The sequence below is a fragment of the Amphibalanus amphitrite genome, unplaced genomic scaffold, assembly GCF_019059575.1.
Source record: "Amphibalanus amphitrite isolate SeventyFive unplaced genomic scaffold, NRLGWU_Aamphi_draft 001251F_arrow, whole genome shotgun sequence".
Lineage (NCBI taxonomy): Eukaryota > Metazoa > Arthropoda > Thecostraca > Balanomorpha > Balanidae > Amphibalanus > Amphibalanus amphitrite.
Window position 1 is genome coordinate 109173 of NW_024882744.1, and position 25173 is coordinate 134345.

Below are 25173 nucleotides of genomic sequence, written 5' to 3' on the forward strand. Positions count from 1 at the left end.
ATCTGTTGCTTTCGTCGTCACCGTCTGCACCTTGGTATGGTTCCGTTTTCTACTGCCAAAGGTTTACTGTCCACTCCAAAGGGTTGCAGCATATCGTTCACCGTTCACCGTCTACCTCCTACCGTCTTCCGTCCACCGTTAAACATCTTTTCACCCACCATCCCCCCATCCACCACTCACCATCTCCTCTCTCTCCTCTCTCTCCCCCCTCTCTCTCTTCTCTCCCCCCTCTCTCTCCTCTCTCTCCCCCTCTCTCTCTCCTCTCTCTCCCTCTCTCTCTCTCTCTCTCTCTCTCTCTCTCTCTCTCTCTCTCTCTCTCTCTCTCTCTCTCTCTCTCTCTCTCTCTCTCTCTCTCTCTCTCTCTCCCCGCTGTCAGCACACCGTGCACCGTCGCCAATCTCCCTGCCGGATATGAACGACGACGATTTGCTGACCGCTCACCAGTGTTGTAGCCACCAGACGTGTCCACCTGTGTGGTCACGTGCTGTGCGGGAAAAATCGCCAGCTTTATGTGGTAATCGCTGCGCCCGAGGTCAGTGATATTCTATAGAAATCTGTGAGTAGTGTGCCTCTCGGACACTCAGCGATTTGGGCGTATCGGGGACGGTTTACTCGGTGTCTTGGCGAACAGGTGTGGAGGGAGTTCCGTGACCGTTTGGTCTCGATCGCCGGCCCCCTGCGAGGCGGCCGCGCAGATGGACCAGCGGGGGTTCGGTGAGTCGACTCACCCCTGCGGCCTGCCTGTTCAACTGCGTAGTGCTGCACCCAGCCGAAAATGAGGAAGAAAAATCTTTCGGCAAGCTGATGTCAGCTAACAGACCGCTGCGTCGCACCGCCGCGCCCCTGAAAAGGTGCGCCGCTGCCCCGCGGGGAGCCTCCCTCCAAACCTCTCTAACTGGGAGCCTGTGGGGGCCAGGCAGCGGGCGCGGCGCAGTCGAGCTCAGGTATTACAGACTCACCGGAGCCTGTTCGGTGCGGGCTGAGGTCCCGGCCGGGTCACGAGTCGCAGCCACCTGGCGGTCGTGTCCCGAACCGGACCGATGCAGGCGCGCCGAGCGGCTGTGGTCTCCGCCACTGCTGGCTCAGCTCAGCCCAACGGTCCAGAGGTCGACCCGGGCCTGGCGGATCAGAGGTCAAACCGGGCCCGGCCTGCGGTCAGCGGGTCAGACTGCGACCAGGGGGTTTTGGAATCCTGCAACTGGGTACTAGACGGATGACGCTGGACAGCTGGACACTATAGACAGATGGACATTGGACAGCTGATAGCCCAGGACACGATTCCTTTTGGACGTTGAGCTAGTCCCTGGCGAAAAGAATCGATACCAAGAAAATTGTTTGGATTAGCGGACCGTGACTGAGTGTGATAGGACGACTTTTCTTTTCGTTTCATTGGCTCGAGGCTGCTAAAATTGTGCAACCGTTACGATATTTGCAATCGTTGGCGACTTCAAAGCGTATATAGGTATGGACTCATGGAGTGTTGCAATTTTTTCGTAATAGGTATGTTTTTTTGTAGCATTACTGTGTTGCTAAACCATCCTCATAATATGATAGCTTAATCTTAAATCTGATATGGCTAATTTTAAAGGTAAATCCAAAGTTGACCGCACTTCGGCACAATCCAACTTGGATTGGAAATACAAACGAATGTATATTACAGCTCGAGACCAGCATACTGCCAGCATCCGCATAGCTTTTGGTCATTTCGGCCATGATATTGCGGTATACGATCACTACCGCATGCCGGGCAGTGCAGGCGCAGCTATGAAAACCAGCCAACATTCTGGTGATGTCGTAAGGAAAGGCGGCATTTATTGTTGTCAGTCGCTCATTCTGGGCCCGACACCGCCCTGATAACAAATTGATATTGGTTAGTTGGATATCACTTGTTTGGTTTTAATAAAAACGAAGGGTTAGGGCAGAGGCTGACCGATTGTTTTTGGTGGGCGCTATGCCGCACTAGCGATATTTCCACACATAGATGGCGCTAGTATATTACGCCTGACGGTATGCTGTGCCGCATAGTATACGTAGCGACCAGACGCCTTGGCGGAACGGGGCGAGTTTTTCGGACTGAATCATTGTTGCAAAAGAGTACCAGTCATTTGATTGCCAGTGTTTTTAGGCCTCCGCTTGACCTGAGAAGCATTACGGCGCCGGGCCAGTGCATGCCTTACCTAGATGGAGAATTCGTGTACTGACAATATAGGCCAGACAATTTATGGGCTCGCGGATATGTTACGCTGAGGATAAGGTCATAATCTGGAACTCCCATTTGCTGCGGCGAGCTGGCAGAATTGATCAGGCGACACTCACTCCCCGCGGCCAGTGCTGACTGCGGAGTACCGGCACCATACACCCCGGTGGGTCTCGTGCAGATCATAAGGCCGCGCACCTCACGCGCCGTGCCGAGTGCAATGCTCGGCCGACACGGTGCTGCCCCGTCTCAATAGAGTCCCACGGCCCACACCCGACCACCCCCGCTGACCGGCGCCCGGCGCGGGGGTGGACGTGTCGCCCTCACCCGGGGCGACAGCCAGCTGGGTCGGCCAGCCGCTGCTGCCATCTGTGAGCGGCCGGGGGAGGCAGTCGGCTCGGCCGAGCGGCGATATCCCCCCGGCGCCGGCTCTGAGCGCCGGGCGGCCCGTGAGCCGGCGTGGCATCCAGCCAGAATCAATATTGTAAGCGGACGGTCTCCGGCGGCTCGGCAGCGGCGGCACGCGGCCGCTGTCGCCCCGCTGATGGCGCTGACGGCGCTGATAAAGCTGATGGCACACCGTCTCTATTGTTTGTTCGAAGAGCGAGTGCGTCAGGATAACCTTCGCGTCATACACGGGCGGAAAACGGCCCGGTTCCCACCGTTTTACGATCGTAAATCGGGGAAAGACTCGTCTCACGACACTTGTTAGTATCCCGATCTGTTGCTTTGACATTAAAATGTCACTTCATGTTCGGGAATTAATGAAGCATGCCCACGATCTTAAAAGCTAATATGCGGTAAAGTCGTTTGGTGTCCGTGACCGACTTGGTGTCTATGTCTATCACTTGTGACACGCGACAGACAGTTCTCCGTACCAAGAATCACGTCATCAGTGTGACGTGTGGCGATCAGCCGAGAGCGGCATAATTCACCATGCACTACAAGCTCCGCCGTTGTCAACACTTCCGGCTAGCTGGAAGATTCATGGTATACTACCAATCCCTGTGACGGCATGGCATGCTTCTTTCATGTAACGACTGCATGAAATATGCAGCAGCACCGCATGGAGTCCCATTGAGCTGAATGGTCAATCGTCATTGGTTGAAGATGGCCGGCATTCGTTTCACTTTCTGCAGCGCTCGGCGGCTGCAGACGTAATGCTGCTCGCTTCAGCTGCCCGAAGCGGTAAATATCTTGAGGCCAGCATATTATGTTAGCTCCTAGACCTAACGGCCTGTTGAGTCATGGGGCTCGGCGATGCTACATAAGAAACTCCTCTGGTTAACTGTCGCCCTCATCGGCTGGATTTGTGTTCAAGTGAGCGATCAAATACCAATGTGTTGACTTCATAGGTCATGGAACGCCTGTACCCGATACCCTCCTTGATTCTCCTGATACATGGCCGGACGCGACTCTTGACCCTATATAGCAGACGGCAGGGTGTGACTCTGCCGTCGAGTCGATGGAGTCGCCGTCGTCTCGGTCGGGGGGAGGGGCGACTGCGAGGGACCGTCAGCTGCGCCTGGCCGTCACTCTCCCCATTCAGCTCCGCGGGGCGCCAGATGTCCTCGGCGGAAGTGGCGACGGGCCGCTTGTCATGTCTAATTCTGAACCGGGGGAGGGGTGGCGGTGACTGGGGTGACTTCGGGTGGAGCAGCGCCACGGAGTACTGAGTTGCGACAAATGCGCCCTCGAGTAGATACGGTTTTACGAAATGGTGGGTTTCACTTATGATGTTCGTCCTAGCCAGTGAGTGACAGGTTTGCTATACGATCAATTGACAGCAACTGGAGCGGAGTGATTTCGGCTGTCGGATGCAGCGAGTTGACAACTAGCAGCTGTTTGACTGAGGAAGTACCTCAACTCTTCCCAGCTCAGTAACCAGGGGAAGCTCCCGTTACCTAGAAATACCCTGAAGTAATTCCGGCGAAGTTTCCTCAATGACTCCCATGTCGCCTAACAGGCCGTGCCGGCGGCCGTGCTCGTGGCCACGTGCCGGGGATGACCTTCCTCTCGCTAGTCGCGAATTGGGGGAGATAAGAAGCGACAAGCCGAGCGCATCCATCAGGTTCACTTAGCACTGCGCGCCTCGGCGGCTGCCGAACAGCGCGTGACTCCGTCTGTGGCGGCCAGCTATCCGTGCCTCCATCCGTCGCGCATCCGTCATCGGACGTCGGCGCCGGATGGCTCTCGGTGTTCTGACCTGGTGCTCCGGCTCCCGGCCGGCTCGCCGCTCCTTCTCTAGTCGGTGTGCGTCTTCGAAAATCGATGCGCGCCGGGCAGCGGCGGCGGCGGCGGCGGCGGCGGCGGCGGCGCTGCCGGCTGGCTGCAGTCGCGCTGGAGGGTGGTGGAGTGTCGAGGCCGCGCCGGCCGACCGGCTGCCGTCATGTTCAGGAAACTTTGGGGACGACGGTCACGCCACCTCAGCGATGGGGACATACAGCCGGTGAGCCCCGCGCACCCCCGCTCCGCCCCTCCCGCCCTCGGGTGCTCCGTCGCTCGCTAGTGCACCTCTCATACCCTGACCGAGCTCTTCACCCTATACCGCTAAAGCAGTCGTGACGGGTCAATGCAGGGTCGTGGCTCGTATCCATGGGCAGAACGAATGACGTCATGGAGCTGGAACGTCATCATGTCGTGCCTGGGTGTCGGTTCGTGATGCTGAGCTGTCTTAGAATCGATGAAAAACGTATTCTCAGCTTTTAAGTGCGACTATGCCTGTCTGGTTATGGAAACAGACTGAGGGTCGTTGAAGAAAGTAGGTTGTTGCATGCTATAAGCACGTCGTGCATGGCGTGTCAATTTCATTCAGCTGACAGACTGTATTTAGCCGCCAGAATAGCTGGGTCACGCTGCTCCGTGATTGATAGTCGTGCCTAGGCGCGGGCGGGTGCGGGTTGCACACATCCATCGTCCCATCACCGTGTAACTGATATTGCCTATATACTTTGGCATGCGCAGCGCGTTGCTCGGTTATTACCTCCCCTTTGATCCCAGTGAGTGGGACGGGTTTACCCGCGTCGTTCCGGGTTCCGCTGCCCCGGATCCCTGTCTGCCCGCCGCGCTCCTCGCTCCTCGCCGTGGTCCTGTCAGTCCGCCTGTCATCTATCCGCTCCGTATTGCGGTTATTGCCGACAGCGAGAGGTCGGTCGGCCACGGCCTGGTGACCTGAATCGCACGATATTGATCCCCCCACCACCGCGCCACGGCCAGGACGGTTTGATCAATGGCCATTCCGCAGCTGTCTCTGTTATTCGTGCGGCCAGTTTCCGCGTTGCCCTACCCGCTCGGTGACCTGTGAGCTGTGGAAGCGATAGCGGGTAACGGGTACGGATGGAGGCTGACATCGATCCCCGGGTGCCTCTCCTGGCAGCCTCCGACTGCTGCGCCAACAGCGACCGAGACTGCCAGCGGAGCCGCTAAATCATCCGCTGTCTCCACGAGTTCAACAGTCAGGCTGATCTCCAACTACCAGTTATAGCCGCAAAAGTCTTACAACGCTGCACTTCTTTGCAATTTTCTTAACCGACGCGGGATGTTCTTACAAGCATGAATCGCATCCTCTCTTGCCCGTCTTACTACCAGCTTCTGACCCATGTCCACCACCCCCTGGCGATCTCCTATCCATGTGAGTGACCTCGCCGTAGTCGCTGTCTGTGCTAACAGGCTTATGGGCCGGTGGCGCTGCCCGGTGTCGCCGGACAGAAGGGCGGTCGGGCCGTGCCTGCGCCGCCTATCGATCCCTGGGTCACGCGCAGAGAGAACGGGGAGAGCGAGAGAGCAGGAGGCCGGCGGGAGGCCGGACAAATATGGGAGATGACAGATGAGACCCGGGATCAGCGTGCAAGCTGTCAGAATGACTCTGGGCAGGGCTATGCATTTACTCTGAGTCTCTGAGAAGGATAGAGTAGTGAGTACCCTCCAAGTAGTGAACGTTACATGCTAGTTCGAGTGAAGTGGCATGATTCGGGCACTTCTTTTAGGCGCTTATGTTTGTGTGGTGAATTCTTTGTTTGGCAGAGGATGTCGAAATATTTTTGCATTTGGTCATCCCCATGTGCTATACACTTTTGACATATTATTATGCAATTCTGTCCCCATTCTGAATACACGAGACGTATTTTTGCGCAACTCGCTTCCCGTCGCAAAGACGGACAAGCTACGCTCCGACAGAGTCGTAGGTATCTCGCCGCTTGACAGCGTCTTGTCTAGGCTCTTGGGCACGAACGTGACACGGATAGCTCTGACAGTCCAGGTCTGTGCCTACCTGGACAGCGCCGTGCCTCGCTGCTCGGATAGGGTCGCTCTGTATTGGACAGGGCCGTCCGTGCCTTGCTGCTCGAGCTGCGCTGTTTCTATATCGGACAGAGACGTGCCTCTCTGTTCGGACATGTCTGCGCCGATGCCGTGCCTCGCCGGTCTCGGCCGATGTCGTGTCTCTCGGCGGCGACAGGCCGGCCTGTCTGCCCGGTATACGGTCACCAGTCGGTCGGATTAGTGAGCGCACACATCACCGATCCACGGCGGCGGACTGTTTGTGGCCAGGTATTTCTAGCGTCGGCCGCTGTTTCCTGGTTAGATTATCCTGTTGATGAGTATGTGGCTCAATAGGTTGGACGCGTGACGGACATGGGTCGGTGAGGTGCACGGATCCATTACAGGGACACATTACTGTGGGGAGGGACGGACAGGGCGGGCCTGGTGGGCGAGGCGGCCCCTCGCAACAGGTGAATGAGGATCACGGAGGCTTTCCAGAGACTGGGTATTCGGGGAAGGTGGGATCATGGAAATGCGATGGATACCAGAGAATGAAACAAGTGGCATCAAAAGGCCACTGGAATAGACACATGAGATCGCTGGCATGGGTCAGACGTTAGGCGACCCATATAGCATGTCATCAATTATGCAGAGCAGACGGAGCGATACTGACAAAATACTCTCCGGTTCTGGTGCGGTGCAATGAATTATTCGGTCACAGTCGCCAATCCTATTCCGTATATTGCTCACTGCAGCCACTGCCGAGCTACACTGGTTGCAGTGCCCGTTTCTATCAGCACCGTATTCCCGTCCCACCGTTGCTTGCCTCGTGGTGGAGCGCAGCGCGATTGCAGCTGATAGCGGAGCTTTGCGCCGGCCAGCCGGTTCCTGTGTACACGTCAATTAACTCCGGCTATCGGTGGGGATTGGGACGGTGGGACTCTGATGGGACAGTCGGTCACCCCGAGAGTGGGACCACAAGCGAGGCTGTCCGGCATTTGGAGTTGTCGGGAGGTCGTGAGTTTCACCCATTGTCCAAACCGGAAAGTCAGAATATGAACATCAAGCGATGCTTAGCGAACTGACGTTTTACGTCATTTTGCTTTATGTCATACTCACTGTTTTATGAGTAGCAATAGACAAATGTATATATTGAGACGGGTTACACAGCACATTCGGGTGGACGCGTTTCGTCAAATGACTTTATCGACACCCTCTCGGAAATTAAAACAATACTAAAACCAAAAACAATACAAAAACAATACAAAAATAGTTTTTGTATTGTTTTAATTTCCGAGAGGGTGTCGATAAAGTCATTTAGACGAAACGCGTCCACTCGAATGTGCTGTGTACAGAGTTGTACCTATACCAATCAAGTCGATTGAATTGATTGACTTGATTCAACGCGTATTTTGAGTTGATTGGATTGAGTCGATTGACTTTTCGAGATGACTGGTTGACTGACTCGTTTGACTTTAGCGACTGGTTGACTGATTTGATTCCCGAAAATTAGAGTGACTCGTATGATTGAGTCGATTGAATGGAAAGTTGAAATAAGTTTTAGTTGACGAAAAATAATGACACCAATTGATGACATCAAAGATCACAAAACTACACTGAAAACTGCTTGTCATCACAACTGTAATATGGGGTAGATGGCCAAATAAAGAACAGGGCCTAAACATGAACAGCCAACTTTGACTTTCAACTGCAATAACTGCTCCAATCCTGTGATAGAACCTGGCGATGCACCTACCTACCTTTCTGCACTCAGCAGGAAACTTTTTTTTTAATCCAGATGATAAAGTGCAAGGCCCTATATACTAAAAAAGTGTGATTAATTACTAATTCACATCTCCTTATCTCCTCAGAAACAACCCACTGAACTCTATAAATATCTGAAACCCCTACAAAAATAACTGAAACAAAAGCGCCGTTTTCGTCTCGCTAATTACGTTTGTTTACATTAATAGCTAATTTGCTGCATTGTTTAATTTGCAGCAGAACGTTTGTTGATCCTTTTCTCCTGAGAGCCTAGGCATAACATATTTAATATATTTCATTTTCCTTAAAATATTTTACCGAATATTATTAAGTGGTTTTATTTCAAATGAAATAATAATTAAAACGAAATTGGTGTTGTACAACCGATTTATTTTATGATGATCTACCATACTACATGATAATCAATGACGTCATCTTACCAAAAAATTAAAAGACGTAGAATAAGGATTTATAAAAGCTTAGCATACTTCTTGGCAAAACGTTTTCTTTGTTTTTTTTCGCAGTCGCACCCAAGGCCGTATAAGTTGTCGCACCAACGGCATTTAATTCTCCTTGTTCTTCTTCCTTTGTCCTTAACTTATCCTGTGGTTCCAGAGTCCCTGTCCTTTCCATTTCCTTTTAAATATATTTTTAATGCTCATCCCTATCCCCCAGTCCTAACAGTTTCAAATTGTATTGCAATAAAATGTTTTGAATTCTTCACATATAACCTATCTACCTTCGTTGGTACTGTTGGTAGCCAGTGACATATCTAGGCAGGTAAGTAGGTACCTACCTACCTGCTTTCCTGCTGTCTTCATAAAGCATACCTAATGAAGTTGTCAAATTTGTAGCACATTTTCAACACTTTCATATCAATATGGTGTCAGTGTGGCATGTAACCTAGCTAGGTTCATTATGTTCAGGGTTCAATTCAGAAGAGCTCCGCATAACTCACATAAGAGACAGACGGGGGGCTTTACATGGGGTAGATGGCCTGATGACTTAGCTGGAATATGGCCAAAATTAAATTGACAACTTTTAGGTGAAAGGTGGTGATTTGGGTTAAGGGGCGTTTGTTGAAGTCAACTACTGGGTTATTTTGCACCCATTAAATGAAACTTCTGCTCCAATTCTACCCATTGAACCTCAATATCATGATCCACCTGTCCATCACTAGGTATCCTTCCTTATTACAAAGAAACTTTGAATGGCATGGCAATTTATAATTATAAATGACAATATTATTGTTTCTTCTGTAGGTAGGTAGGTAGGTAGGTACACCAGACTGCTATGGACACTTTTCCAAGTTGGTGGGGCAAAAAACCTAATGTATATCTTGGTTTGAGTCGTTTGATTGAGTTGATTGATTCCTTTCATTGTCGCGTTTAAGTCGATTGAATCAATTCCCGAAAACTGCTCTGACTTGATTGATTTGATTGGTTTCCCAAATTTGTCGTGATTGAATTGATTGCTATTGATTGAGTCGTATACAACCCTGGCTGTGTAACCCGTCTCACTGTTTTATGTCTGAGGCCTTGCTGATATAACAAATTACTGATACGGCTCGGCAGTCGGCATGGTATACCAAAGCAGTCCATTGCAGTGCAGACATCTCTTTCACTCTAGTTACTATCCCTGTATCTTGCACTCGAACCGAGTCTCGAACGGAAAGCAGCTCTGATAGCCCCACCGTGTCGAGATATCAGTGCTTCACCCCAAGATAGTGGCCTGACACCAACCTTGACACTGACCCGACACCGCCATCGACACGTCAGCGAGCAGGTGCACCTGGCACCACAGCAGTCACCCCACCTCCGATAGAGCTCTGAGAGCGCGGTCACGTGACGTGCACGCTGCGGTCGCGGCCGGGGTCGGTGGACGGCCACGTGACCGGCCGGGTCGCGCCAGACGGCCGATTCGGGTGGTCCGCTGGGCTCAGCTGGTGTAATTGTTCCGACCAGGGATGCGGAGCCGGAGCCGGAGCTGGAGCCGGAGCCGCCGGAGCCGGCATATTTTGCCCGGAGCCGGAGCCGGAGCCGGAGTCGTGAAACAATATAGCCCGGAGCCGGAGCCGGAGCCGGAGCCGTCAAAAAAGGGGGCGACTCCGGCTCCTTTTCTTAACCCGCGAGTTGCTGGGGGGGGGGGGCGTTAAACGCCCCCACTTTTTTCGCCGGGCCATAGCATAAAAACGGCGCGCCACAGGCGCGCCAAATTTTGGGTACCTGTAGGGAATTGATTGAAGTTTATTGTGACGAAGTTTCAAAAAAATCGGTCGGAAAAATTTTGAGATATCGAGGTTTTAGTGACGTCATGATTTCTGAGTTTTCGACCAAAAACGGCATATGTTCAAAAAATCATATAAAATCACAGAATAGACATACAGACATGCCGTAAACACCATTAGACTGCCAATACCATGAACAATCAAATGGCTATCTTCGATTATTGATTATCGTTCCGCATTTCCCAAATTCTTGAACTGAAACTTGGCAATTTCTCGTGACTACTTGACGACCATGATACATGCATTTCTTAAATTGAACTTTTTTAGCCAAACACGTACACATATGATAAAATGAATGTCACCATCGTGTTCTACGCCCCGAATTACCCATAAAACATGTGTCACGGGCTGTGAATATCAGTTTTGATTTTCGGGGATATGTGCCTACCCGGTTGACCTGACCTTGACCCTGACCTATGCTTGACTGACCCCTACATGGAGCTGACACTCTTGTAGGCCTTATATGATGGATTGTGCACCGTTTTGACAGAGTTTATGACAAGAGGCGCCCATTGCGAAGTCCTGAAGTCCATGCTACTGAAAGCCCGATTTCAGGTGTTTGACCTGACCTTGACCCGACCTGTGACCTCAAAATTCAACTTTAAAGTACTCATCTGAAGCGTCTCGTCGCGTTCTTTCGTTTGCCGCCTCGTGCGTTTCGCTGCGCCTATTGGTTCTCGAGTTATCGGCTGGGGGCGTTTAACGCCCCCCCCCCCCCCCCAGCAAACGGTGGGTGGCGAAATACCCCAGCAACTGCCGGGTTAAGAGGAAACAATTATTTACCTAGTTCGGTTTGACAGTACAAGGCGTAAAACAATGTGGTATTCAAACTAGCCTTGTTATACAAATACAGAAGCAACGTGTACCAATCCCATCGCCTTTTTTCTTCCACCCGTATTTAATTGATCGCATAGGGGATGTACTGCGTAGAAGCCGGAGCCGGAGCCGCCGGAGCCGGAGCCGCCGGAGCCGGATCATTTTACTCGGAGCCGGAGCCGGAGCCGGAGCCGCCATGACATTTCACCCGGAGCCGGAGCCGGAGCCGGAGCCGATTTTTTTCTCCGGAGCCGGAGCCGGAGCCGGAGCCGTCTGAAATTTCCACGGCTCCGCATCCCTGGTTCCGACACAGCTGGCAGCCGGGCGCGCTCAGTTGGAGACGAGTTGGATTAGCAGGGCTCAGTGGAGCGGCGGCCGGCCACGCCGCTGTCAGATCGGTTACTGGCCACTCGGAGGGAGCCTCTGGGGGACACCGGAGTTGCTGAGGTCACTGGTCACTGGTCACTGGTCGCTGATCGGTGGTCAGTAGTCACTGGCTACTCAGCGCTCGGCGACTAGATAGCTAGTCCGTGGTCATTAGCCATTGGTCAGTGCCACTGGTCATTGGTCATGATTTTCTGGAGCTCGTCGCTGCCGAATGTGCTGTGGATCTCTGGCACCTGGCGAGCCGCCTCTCCGCAACACAAGGTTTGTTAGTGTTTCGTCTGTCGAGCTCCTCTGTAAGCTTCGTCAGCTGGTTATTGTTTGGTCGTGTGAGGTCCATGGACACATTCTGTCGAGTCTTTGAATGGCTCACAACTCCTGGGGGCATTTATCAAAGGTCATAACGGACTAAACTGTAGACTCATATGCCCTGCGTGGAGCGTAAAGCTCGACTTACGGTGTTGCGGTTGACAGCGGCGGCGGAATAGAGTTTTTGTCGGCTCTGTGACGTGACATCGTTTTTGTACCGCCGGGGGACGCCGTGGTGTGTGAACCGGTCACGTTTGACCTCCCTTCCCTGCTGACACCACAAAGTGACGCCGACGGCACCGGTGACACTGCAGTGGTAGCAGAGACACGTATTGGGCCATGACGTGTCCTTCCAACTTCCAAGTCAATGAATCATCATTGTGTAACGACTGCCCATCGAAACCGATCGTCAATGGTAGCCGCTGACTGAAACTACATATTTGAGATTTACTGAAACAAAAGTCACCGTACATAGCGCTCCAACCAAACGTTTGTCAGGATTATCTGACAACATTTGTGACGTATTGATGTTTCGCCAATAGACAAACGTTCTCAAGTATCGACACAGGAGGCTAAATATGAATCATGACCTTAAATACAGCCCACCGCTGTGTCCCCATTCGGTAGTGCGAATATCGATTGTTCGTTCACCGCCCTGCGTAAGGTCTCCCCGATGAAGACAAATGGCGGACGTTTACCGTCACATCGACGGCCTAATTGCGGCTGCATCGGTGTCCGCACCGTAACGGTCGGCCGTATCGACCGCGGCGGCCCACCAGGGACAGCCGATGACGCCCCGCCGCCGCCCCCGCCCCGGGCGGGCAGCTCGGCGCGGCGGCCGGTCCTGTCTCCATGGTGCTGGGGGTCAACAGGCCGGCCGAGTGGCTGGGAGTGGGAGCTAGACACCATCCAGTGGCCAGTCGTGGGAGCTGTGGGGCGCAGAGGTCACTGCCGAGGACAGACGGCGCTGTGAGTTGACATCTGACACTGGCCGGTACTGACCCTGACTTGTGCTGAGTTCTGCAACCTTGACTCGTGCTGCATGACGTGTTATACCTTGACCTCTGGCCTTGACCCGTTGTGACCTCTGACCTGACCTGCAATAGCCTCTGTTCCTACTGGTCAATACCGATGATGACAGACTCTGACTTATGACCTCTGACATGTCTGGTGATGACCTCTGACCTCACATGGTACTGCTCTATGACCCATACTCATGACCTCTGACCCGCCGGCGGTGGTCTGTGCTCTGTGGTCGCCGCTGCTGGGTGATAGGTATGTTTGCGTGTTTGCGGGGGGCCGGGACGGTGGGCTGTTTAGTCTGTGGCTGTGTGTTGGTCCTAGACCGTGTGTCGGTTCGTGTCTGCGGGTGCGTGCGTCCATCGGCGGGCCGGCGGGACACCTGTGTCCGTCACGCGTCCCATCAGCCGTCGGCACTGTGTCGTGTCGTCTCTGACGCACCGTCACCCCACGGCGATAAGACCTGTCTGTATGCAGGGCACACAGGTGTGCGGAGCAGGGGCGTGGTGGCCCCAGCCCCCGTTATCAGAGGCGTCGCCAGTTCAGGTGATAGGGGCATGCTTTGTCGTTACAAGCCAACATGGAATTTGCCTTGCTTTTTCCTGTCGACGTTCCATCAATGACTGGTCATTGGACGCATTTTCTCATATTTTTCCTGGAGATTGATATAGCTGTTTTCAATAGAAGACGCGTGACGTTCGCTCTGAATCACACGCAACTTCAAGACAGTTCGCTCTGAATCAGCCGGCCTCGCGTGCCGCCAGCTCCGCGGCTGCGTGCGGTGCAACAGCTCGAGTGGCTGAAGCCTGGTAGTTAGGTAGCTAGCGGTGGGAAAAGACAGGTGTTGGTGGCTGACAGCTCTCTCTGCAGACCGACCAGTCGGCTCCCAGTCCGCCGCGTCTCGGGCGGCTCACTAGTCACTAACCCACAGGACGGCGTGGGAACGCCTACAGACAACGATCGTATCGACATGTCGAACGTTGTGTTAGAGAGCCAGCTGTCTTGTTTGTACTTTGATGAGCCTGGGATCCCCGGAATTACTATTGTTTTTATCTCGTTTTTGGTGTCGCTCCAATAACTAACTATCTCTTTATTATGGCATTGCAACGCCGTTGAGGGAAACGGTTCATGTCGTCTGTCTAAGTGCATCCACTGCATGCACCTATTGAGGTAGGCGGACACACCAACGCCCCGACGACACCCTCCCATTCAGCGCGAGCCACGCAGTCCGGCAGATTGTATCAATAGGACGACACGCGACGCACGCAGCCGCCACGCACGCGGCACGCAACAAACACTGATCAGCGCCCGCGGCCAATGGCTTATTGCACGCGGGCATGGTGACGTGCAGGCCAAGGCACGCCGCTTACAGCTCATTTCATATTCAGTGCACAGGCACTTCGGTGCATTTTCTTGTCGAGGTGCAAGTTCGACCCTATGTTTTGTGGAAGAATTACGTAGCGTATAAATAGTGCACAGGCGCTGGATGCTGCATTTTGCGGCGCGGCGCAGGCATGGAGATAGTCGCTGGCTCCCCTGCGCGCGCACTGACGGCCGCACGCACACGCGTACGCGTCCGTCGTGCCGGCGGTGGGCCGGGTCGATCGTCGGCGCCGTCGTGGTCGGCCCAATCGATGGTGGACGGCGGCCTTTCCGTGTTTCACCGGCGGCGCGCGCCCTCCGCTGTCGTGAGTGCCGGCTTTTTGTGACCGCTGCCGCCGGCGTCGGCTGTCGGGGCGACCGCCACGGTCGGCCGGTCGGGTCCACCGAGCACGGACACGGGCCTCGCCGCCGCACCGCCGCGGCTGCCGTGTCGCTTGTCCCACCGACTGTCCAAGGCTGTGGCTCGACGGGCCGTCTCATGGCGCTGACGGCTCCTGCGGCGCAGCGGGGCTGGTGGAGGTCTGCCGGCCCTGAGCGCGGCGGCGGAGCGGCGGCCGTCGGGCCTGTCCAGTCCGTCCGCTGCGGCCGGTGCGCCGTCCACCCGCTCCCATTGGCGCACCTCGCGCTGACTAGTGGTGCCAATTTCATGAAATTTCAATTCCAATTCCGATCCAATTCCAAGAAATTGCCAAGTAAATTTCCAATTTTGTCCAAAGCGGGGGCTATTCCAATTTTTAACGATTTTTGCATTTTTTGCGTAAATTTTAAGTGTTTAAAAGCGTTTTAAAGGCCTCCGTTTTAAAATTTTAAATTTTAAAGGCCTTGTGTTCCGATTAATTTCCAAAAAAATGTTAAGAATTCCGTCCAAATTCCAAATTGGAATTGGACAAAAATTGGAATTCCAAGAAAAGAAATTCCGATTGGCACCAATAGCGCTGACCCAGTTCCACCGGGACGATCGTCGGTCGGCGGGAAGCGGCCGACGCGAGCTGACGAGCGCCGAGAGAGAGTGGGGAGGCCGGAGAGGGAACGAACGGACGAGAAAGCGTTCGTACGGCGAGATAGATACAATGCATCGGGTCTGGCAACGAACTTACTAGAAAAAGGTTATCTGGCTATGTCCCTCAAGGAAGAGAAGAATAATCGCCTCGTGGCTCGTGTCTGCAGCGGTCTGCATTTCCAGCGAGCGTGCCAGCCTGTCCGGTCCATCGTCCTTCACTGCACAATAACTTAGTCCCAACAGATACGATCGAGGATACGCTATACGCTAGCACGGGACGGCATGACCTCACACGGCATTCCATGCTGCCCTAACTAGAGGTGGAAATGAATATTAGTCATTAGTCAAAAATTAGTCGACTAACGTTAGTCAAGCGCTTTTTTAGTCAGTCAAAAGTCAGTCAACCAAAATATTTGTTAGTCATTAGTCAGTCATTAGTCAATGATTTTGTTGCATATTAGTCGACTAATTTGTCGTAATTCGTGAGGTGACTTAGCCCGCGCTCCACTGGGGTCGCCCCCGAACGCGCCCGACTGGGGGGGGGGGGTAAATTTTACCCCTCCCCCTGTTATCTCCCGAACCAGGCGTCGTAACGGCCGACATATCTTGCGCCCGCTTCGCATTGCGTTGGCCATAAAATGATTAGGGATAAAATTTGGGATCGATTGGTGTTTTTTTCCGGTGTCGATCGGACGTCTAGAAGCGCTTTGATGCGTAACTTGTAAACGGCCACAGGCTGTACTTTTAACAGTAATCGTTTCAGCCAGGCATATAATGTCGTTGGCCCAGTGCCCACCATGGCCAACATCATTGGCGGATCCAGCCCGACGTTTTTTTTTTTTTTTGGGGGGGGGGGCAAATGGCCGAAATGACCCCTTTCTTTCCATGCGCCGCCATAGGCGTAATATTAAAACTCGGGTCTTTTTGGGGGGGGGGCAAACGGGCTTTGGGGGGGGGCAATGGTCCTAAATGTCCCCCCTGGATCCGCCAGTGGCCAACATCCCCAGCTGCTGATTGCACTGCTTTGTTCATTGCTGATTGCGTTCATTGTGGTCAAACATCACAGGTCACATGCTCTGAAATGCTGAATGGAACAAACATTAAAATAAAACATGGTGTTGGTCATCGTTTATATTTCTTAGCGTATCGGCAGATTTTTATTTACGCAGTGCTAGCAAATTCCGAAATTTAGTCAAATATTAGTCAAAATCAAGAAAAGTAGCGTTAGTCATTCAATAGTCAGTCAAGCTTTTTGAGACGAAAATTTAGTCAATCAAAAGTCAGTCAACCAAAATTGTCATTAGTCATTAGTCAGTCATTAGTCAAGATTTTGGAAAACGTTAGTCATTTCCACCTCTAGCCCTAACACGAAACTGATCAGACTTGCTGCGTTATGTGCGCCTGTTATATTCACAGCGTTAATTCAGTGTTATAACTTTAACTAGACTTAAGTTGATATGCACCATTCGCCATTCATTTTATACGGCGTCTCACTTCCGGATACCTATATCTTTCGTTCTCAAACAGTTTACTCTCGATGAAATAGCCGACCCCACATTTCAGCTGCGTGTGTATAACTGTATACACCCGCGAACGTCTGTTTAACCTCGGTCCCATCTGTTTCAGCCGCCCGAGAATGACCTGATGAGGGGCGAACGGCAGCTGAGCGAGCACGAGCTGCGCTTCCAGCGCTCGCTGCGCAACCTCAACACGCCCGAGTGGTACAAAAAGTCCAGCGCCAAGCCGGAGACTACACTCCGGAGGGACTATGGCTCCGGATCGCTGGCAGGTGAGTGCAAACGGACTCAAACGGTGGACGGTGGACGCCGGTGGACTCGGTCGGATGGGGACAGGATGCCCTGTGTAACTACTGTTAGGTCCGAAATTGGCTTAGTTCATCAAAATTTCTCTCACTGAAATGGCCAGTTAGCTCTGCCAACTGATGGGACCAGCATCTTAGTGGGAGGTAGATTACGGTTAATTAGATAACGTACCATAATCAGCTTGACTTCACTTGTTCTCGTTTCATTCCATATCCAATCACCGCTCGACACTTTCACCATAAAGCTACCGTAACATCAGTCTCCAGCCCCCACGCTCGACCCCTACCACTGTCCCCTGCACATTGTTCATAACCAGGTCGAGTCATCCTACTGCACTGGTACAGTTCTCGACTCATCTGACTCATCCCGGCAGATGACTCGGATGACTCAGTGTCGTGCAGCACAATTATCACTGACTCCGCAGTACGGATGTATTTCGGGACGCTGTTGGCAACGCTCCCCGGTTGATGTTTGCTGAACAAGTAAATCTGAGACGGCTGTCCGATTCAGAGCGCTCCGAGACTCAGAGGCCCCCTCTCCCTCGCCGTACGAGGTCTATTGGATTGGACTGTTACGGTACCCCTGCTTAGGTCACATGTGGAGATTGCACGCCGTGCAGCATACAGGAATGTTTTCATTTCGGATTTCTGACGGTGGACCCAGCAGGAGAGGGGAGACCACCAAAAGTCTTGCAACTCTTATTACATCGCGCTCACCGTTCCGCGATAGGTGGTCACTGGTCAGGACGGTGCAGTGATGCAGTGGTGCAGTTAAGCACAGTGACAGGACAGTCAGCATTTTGAGTAATTACGGCCTTGGCTATTACACAGTAGATAAGATACCCTGGAGATATTGCACAGTATATTACGACTTCACTCGGGAACGTCGCATAAAAGGGATAAACGACCTATTTTTATCCAACCATTTAGGGGAAAATTAAAGGGATTATATTGCCATAGATATCTTCGGAAATGCTTGCCGTCAACGATCGTTTAACCGATTAGTTCTGAATTAATGCTATGTTGAATCGATAATTATTTCGTTATTTTTTCCTTGCGGCTTTATTTTTGCTGTTCTGTGTAAAGTCTAGTGATTGAGTGCATCGTCGTGAAAATTTCATCATTTATCGTGCGCCGAGGCATCTCACATTCTTGATGATTTTCGTTGGCGTCTGCCGAACACGTGATAGATTCTGTTTGGATTAGGCAGACCCAGTTCCGCGCTTCATAGCGCCGCTGGCCTCCGGCTGTCGTTATGTGATGGACGCCTGTCTCGTTGAAGTGGAGCCCGGCTGGTTTTGGCACCTCTCATGTGTGCGTCATCGCTGACCGGCGCCCCTCCCATGTGTCCACAGGCGGCTGGTCGGGCTTCAACTCCAAGTCGACCTCCAAGGAGAGCCTGCAGTCGAGTCGGTGCACCACACCCACCACCCAGTCCAAGGTGGTGATCCCCAGCCGGGTGCGTCCGCCCGACTGGCGCTATGTGCGCGGCACCTCCCGGGAGAGCCTCACCAGTCCGGGCTCGGGCGCCGCCTCGCCGGCCGCTAGTGACCGCGGCCCTGGCCTCTACTTTGGCGGTGTGGGGCGGGCCTCCCAGCCGAGCAGTGGCACCCAGAGCCCGGTGGGCAGCGGCACCGGCAGTCTGGGAGGCCACGGACGGCGTCCCGTCTACATGGGCTGGCGGAGTCAGGAGCGGCTCGGCCAGGGCTACCAGACGCCCGTCGACCGGCTGGCCAGCAGTTTCTCCCGCGGCCGCAGCGAGGGGAACCTGACCAGCGGCGGCGGCCGGCTGAGTCTGCCGCGCAGCTCGGGTGCCAGCTCGGCGGCCGGCAGCACCGGCTCGGTGAACGCGCTCCGTCCGCCGCCCGACCTGGACGTGCACAGCTCGATTCGCGAGGTGACCAGCGCCATAGTGCATTACTTTGACTCGACCGGCTCGGCGTCGGGCAGTGCCAGTGAGCTGGGCGGCCGGGCCGGCTCGCCGCGGCGGCGGCGCTCCCCGGCGCGCGGCTCCCGCTCCACGTCGCCGTCGCGGCGGCCCGTCTGGCTCGAGACGGCGTTCGTCGGCACCAAGCCGATGGATGAACCGCCCACGCCCGAGGCGGCCGGCGCCGTGCTCTCGGACCCGCTGGCCGCCGGCGGGGGCGGCAGCGGGGGCGGCGGGGGCGGCAGCGCGGCCTCCTCGCCGGCGACGGCGTCCGACTCGGCCCAGCCGCGGCCGGAGCCGCAGGGCGACCGGTACGAGCTCGGTGAGTTGCTGATGGTGTGAGTGTGACGCCCGCTGGTCGGGGTCAGAGGTCAGGTCAGGTCAGCCCACACAGACGGCTGATCAGAGGGCCACCGGGGCTCCATGAGTTCAATGTCGCTCGCTAGTGTCGCTGCTTGTATATATGCCTCCGATGGGCGAATGGCGGGGCATGTTTCTATCCGAGATCCGGTGTTTTGTCGCAGCGTTTGTGTTGCTTTCTGCGCCTGAAGGTGCCGTAATAATTGATTTTGATTTTTTTCACTCATTCCGTCTCAGTCTGAATATGGTTTTGTTTGGCATGTTTGTGATGCTTTTCTATGTGATTTTGTAACGCGCAACAGTCTTTTTTTCGTCTGCGATTTAGATCACGTATCACATATTGAGACTGCATAATTTCCAGGCCCTCAAGAGGAATACGTAACCTTTGTCCCATTGTGCACCTTTCCATCTGATTCAGGACCAAGTATTGTCACTCGTTTTTTTTTCTTTTCGTCGAATCGTGTCCTATTACATCTCGTTCTAGATCGCCCGCTTACCGAGGCGTTGCTGCATTTTAGCTGCATGGATGTTTGCTTGGCAGAGGAGCACTTGTGTTCGTGTTTCGGTTCTTACGTTTGGAATGCTTAATTACACGGATTTGCAGAATACTTTTTTATGTAATCGGTTGCTGAATAGATGTGCTATGTGAATGACGCTCATTGTAAAGAAACAAGCCGATCGTTTTGAACATCGGGCTTAATGTTGTTTTGTTTGCAGTGATCACCGTATCGTGCGATCTTTAGTCACGATTATGTTGTATATTTCATTATTTATCTACTTAATAAATTAGTAGAGGGAGTCGCGGCGTTTATTTTGTTTTGGTTCTCCGCACGTTATCTGCACCCTATAGACATCACGTTTTATTGCGTTACTTCTTTTTTGGCAGTACCTTCGTCACATCTTGACACACGTATCCGCCAAGCATAGTCAGCCCAGGTGAGCATTCCAAGCGCCTTTTTAACCCCTCGTTTGCTCGTTTGTACTCACACTACCAGCGCTAATTCGCCATTTAATCGTTCTTTTGATTTTGTTGAGACTACTGCTGACTAGTGCCGGGTTATTTACTAAACACCGGTAATGTGTTCATGGATTACTGATCCTCTTCATTATGCAGATTGCTTCGTGTCAGGTGTCGCATGTATGCATGCATGTGTACCGGGATGCCCCTCTCAGAACTCGCGCCTGATGCCAGTAATGTAAATGAGGTGTTTCACTACCAATATCCGCTTTAGGTGATGGCTCACCGCGTGTAGCGTAAATGCCTTGCACACCAAATTAGTAATAGTTACGCTTGCTGATGAACTGTAACCGAACTATTGGCTGGTGTGATGGTTCGCTTCACCTCGTGTTGAGTGAGAGATACTAGACGTTTGTCAGTTTTGCATTTTCCTCTCGACCTTAGTTGTGCGATGCGTCTGTTCATTCCGTTCAATTGACACGCAAGGCAGTAAAGTAAATGTAATTTAATTCGAATTCGCAGAATGCATAGCGTGCGTTTATGCTCACTGGGCTCGGTGGTAATTCAACTTGACATCTTCGTTTCCCATTCGCTCAACACCGCCAATACTCCCCTGCTCTCCTCTCTGCCACTCGCCGGCGTCTGACCGTGCCCCTGTGACCGGCAGGCTCGGGCCGGCCGGCTGCGCCCCTCCCGTGCCCTCCCGCCGCGCCGGCTGGTCGGCGGCGGGGCTCCTCCGTCACTGTGGAGGACGTCCTCGACTCCTTGCTGGCCCTGCCCGCCTCGGGCGGCAGCCAGCAGCAGCAGCCGCGCCGGCCCAGCTCCACCAGCAGTAAGGGCTCGCGGCGCGGCGCCTCGCCCAGCCGGGTGCTGTATGAGACCTCACTGGTCGGCACTCGGTACTACGAGCGGCCGCCGTCCGCCAGTGGTGAGTGTAGGGGCCGCAGGAGAGACCGGTCCGACCTGACCTGACCTGACCCGACCTGGAGGACCGCCGACCTGTCCTAGATCCGAGATGAATTTCACTCAGGGATTAACCCTGGGCTGGGCACCAGATGAACGTAAAACGTGAAATCGTTTGACCTATCCTCGGACTTCACCTGACCTCCGACCCAATCTGACCCTTTAGGACCTACGTGTCCTGCCTCGTGACCAAAACTACTATGTTCCAGTCCGGACAACCTTTATTGGTATTTAGAAAGTTGTGCAATGCATAGAGCTGGCGAATGACTTTTCATTGAATGGTTTTACTGTTATGCTATGCGAGCATGTATGTTGCTGCGGCTGCGAGTTTTCTGTTCCATGAAATATAGATGGCACGAACACTCCTTTTTACCCTTTTCTCTAAAGTGTTTCTTTTCATTGTTGATTCTATATTTCTGAGCACGGTTGCCGAGTGAATGCAACGCATATTTAAGTGACGTTATGTTTGTAGTGTGCTCGCTTTTCTTATCAGATAAGGTTTCAGACTAATTTGCTTTTATTGCTATCGACTCATTGAAGACTGATACCGTTCAGTTCCAACCCATGCCGAATGTCCGAATGTCTGTGTGTTGGCTAGTCAATGATTTTCCTGCCTAGTTGACGATGATATCGATATGCCTGGCTATGGCATGTAACATGCACATGGTGTAGCACGTGCGACATGCGCAGTCTATCCTTGATGCCTATGTTGAGTGTTATTTATCTGAACTTTGCCGCCATTCGATAATACAGGGTGTAGCCAAGCTCTCTGTGTTTCATTGGATGCATGGTCAGGCTGTGACTCACTGAATGCTCTGATCCGTCTCGTCGTAGCTCGCGACCATTCCGTCGTACACAGCAGCAGTGTAATGCCAACTCTGCTGAGTTTGCAGCACGGGGACCCGGCACCAGTAGCTCGCCACTCAGCACGTGCCGCAGCAGTGACTCACAACTCACAACTCACGCCGAGTTGAGCCAACAGCTGACGCACGCATGTGAGCTGATGTCGCCTCTGCTGAGCTGCGCTTGACGGCATGCTCGGAGGAATGTCACACAGACAGCGGATCACGTCTCCAGTCTCCAAATGAATGTTCCGACTCTGTTGAACCCTGTAGCTGAGTGTTGCAACAGTTACTTCTTCGCATGCCCGTCTCACGCAGCTGAGTTCGTAGCTGCTCAGTCTAGCTCTACCAGTCCGTGAAAGACAGGTGAGACCAGCATGTGTGCTCTTCAGTCTGCTCGTATGTCATTAACTCATCTGTACAGAGAGGAGCTGAGCGCCTAGCCGGTGCGGCTCAGTTCAGCCTATCGGCAATCGAGTTAGAAATATGTCGTGAAAAAAGGGAGTGGGATAGCTCGTTAACTGAGCTACCAATGTATGTATTCAATTTTCTTTTATCTGTATGTGATCTTTCATCACTGTCCCAGTGCTGCCCACTACGGTAATGGTTGTGTGTCCATTTCCAAGCGCCCCACCGGTAAATCGTTGCTGTGCACACCAGTAACCTCGGTGTCCGTCCCACAGACGACTACCCCAGTCGGAACGGTCACGTGGTGTCTGCTGGCGGTGGCTGGGGCTGTCCGCCCGCGCAGGAACACCAGCAGGCGGTATCGCCGCCCGAGCAGCGTCCCAACGCCATCACCACGGTGGCGTGGGTCAGCAGTGAGCCGGAGCCCGACCCGGACCCGGAGCCCGAGCCCGACGCGGAGCCGGAGCCGGCCGGGGAGCCGCCGCTCTGGGAGGAGCTGCACAGCGTCGACTCGGCGAGCGGCGAGCACAGACAGCACAGCGGCAGCACGGACAACTGCGCGTCCAGCGGCGACTCGCTGCAGGCGCAGGTCAGCTCTCCGACCGGCGAGCGGCGCCTGAGCGACTCCATCGACGGCCACAAGGTGCGCTTCGACGTCAGCGACGACGACTGGCAGCCGGGCGAGGGCGGCGAGCGGGGCGTGTCGCTGGAGGAGCTCGGCAGACGGCTGCCGCTCGCAGACGACACGTCGGACGCAGAGGGCGACACGGACCGGTCGGGAGCCACCACCACGCCGGTGGAGAACGAGAGGGCCGCCGAGGTGCGCGGAGATGAGGACGGTCTCGAGACGGCGGACTCGTTCATCACCATCAAGTGTAAGAACTCGATGTGCCTGCGCACGACCAACCTGACTGAGGCCAAGACGGTGTTTAAGATGTGCCACAACTGTGAGACATTTTACTGCTCGCGGGAGTGCCGGCGCGCGCACTGGGAGAGACACAAACGAGTGTGCGCCGCTATCCGCGCGCAAGCCATGTCCAAGCAGATCATTATGAAGATAAAGGAGGATGAGAATCTTCTGCTCGAGTTCTCGCGAACGGCACGCCAGGGTTATCTAACGCACGGCAGAGGCCTGCTCAAGGTGTTCTTTCCCAGCCCGGAGTCGGCTGACGACTTCCTCTCTAGGGAGAACGGCACTGCCTCTGAGGCGCTCTATATCAAGTGGCAGGACCTGCTGCCGCGTGAGATGGGCCACCTCGTCTACCGCGACATCATCGACCTGTGCAAGTCCTACAACCCGGAGACGCGCCTGGTGCTCTACATCGTGATCTGCGTGTTCAACGAGCTGCCGCTCAGTGGGGTGGCCAAGTGGGAGCGTCAGATCATCCCGCGCTGCGCCAAACTCAAGCTCAGCCCGCTCCTGGGAGGCCGCAGTCCGCAGCGGAAACCCTCGCCCAAGATCACCCGTGAGCTGGACGAGCTGGAGACGCTGATCCTGATCTCGTTGCCTCACTCGCTGCCCCACCTGGCCGCCGAGCGGGCGCGCGAGGTCAACTTTCTGAACATCGTGCGCCACCTGCGCAGTCGTGGCGTGAGTCTACGCAGAGATTACCCGGAGGTGTACAATCGACTGTGTGCCTACTCGGAGAAGAGCGTGCCCTTCTCGCCCACCACCATCTACCCCAAGGACACGAGCACGGGCAACACGTTCATGTGCCTCATCATGCCGGACGCCACGCCCGAGCAGTTGCTGAAGATTCCCAGGGACTGTGGTAAGGTGAAAACGATCAATATCAGTCAGGACCGGCCCGAGTGACGCGTAGACCAGTGCGCGGGGCTGTCCGCCTCTCAGTCAGACTGACTCGTCGTCGGGTGTCGCAAACCGTTATTGTTATTGTTGGTGATTTTTAATAATTTAGTACACACGTATGTCAGTGTGCTGGTGCTAGCGAACCGCCGGGCGCCACAGCCTTGTGTAACTGCGCGGCCGGCCGCTAGGGGCGCGGGTGACTGCCGAGTCTGATATTCACAGACAATCCCGGCTCGTGCCACAGTGTGAGCTCCTCTAACTTTGACCTCTGGCCGCTGCGCGTCGGTGGCAGCACAATCCGACGAGGCGCCGCCATCAGCGAGCCACCTAACCGACCTCTGTCGGCCTGTATCTTCCTCTTCTTGAGGTGCGTGCTGAGAGCGAGACTCCCGGAGATAGAGAGTGCGTCGACGAGCGTCAGCAAGAGAACAAGCGAGTTGAGCGAGAGTTAGCGAGCGAGAGCTTTAACAGTAATCGAGCGGGTGATAGGAGCGCGAGTGAAAGCTAAGCTGTTCCGATGTTTCAACCTAATATCCCAGTTTATAGTCTTTCATTTATTGTTTCTGGGTCCCGTTGCCATTGTCGGTCGTCCCTCCGGTCGGAGGTAGCTGCCGGGGCTCGGGACGTGTCGGCGGTTGGAGCTTGCCCGGCGGTGCCGCGGGC

The 25173-nt window shown here is 54.0% G+C and overlaps 2 protein-coding genes across 3 annotated transcripts in view; both read left to right on the forward strand.

Annotated features, from left to right (window-relative positions):
* Nucleotides 1–20327, forward strand: part of LOC122371518 — a 62590-nt gene extending 42263 nt beyond the window's left edge. For both annotated transcript variants that reach the window (XM_043347894.1, XM_043347895.1), the window contains exons 5-6: nt 17047–17209; nt 18598–20327. In XM_043347894.1, the coding sequence (XP_043203829.1) occupies nt 17047–17209; nt 18598–19511 (1077 nt within the window). In that variant the 3' untranslated portion in view covers nt 19512–20327. The remainder of the gene's footprint in view (nt 1–17046; nt 17210–18597) is intronic.
* A 362-nt stretch (nt 20328–20689) lies between these two features.
* Nucleotides 20690–24516, forward strand: LOC122371512 (apical junction component 1 homolog). The gene is made up of 3 exons (XM_043347889.1): nt 20690–20720; nt 21155–21415; nt 22976–24516. Exons 1-3 carry the CDS (start codon nt 20690–20692, stop codon nt 24514–24516), a joined length of 1833 nt encoding a protein of 610 aa, XP_043203824.1.
* The last annotated feature ends 657 nt before the right edge of the window (nt 24517–25173 follow it).

Coding starts and splice junctions, on each gene's coding strand:
- LOC122371512 (XM_043347889.1), top strand. CDS start 20,690: ATGCCCCTCTCAGAACTCGCGCCTGATGCCA. Junction 20,721..21,154: donor AGAACTCGCGCCTGATGCCA/GTAATGTAAATG, acceptor TGTGACCGGCAG/GCTCGGGCCGGCCGGCTGCG. Junction 21,416..22,975: donor GCGGCCGCCGTCCGCCAGTG/GTGAGTGTAGGG, acceptor TCCGTCCCACAG/ACGACTACCCCAGTCGGAAC.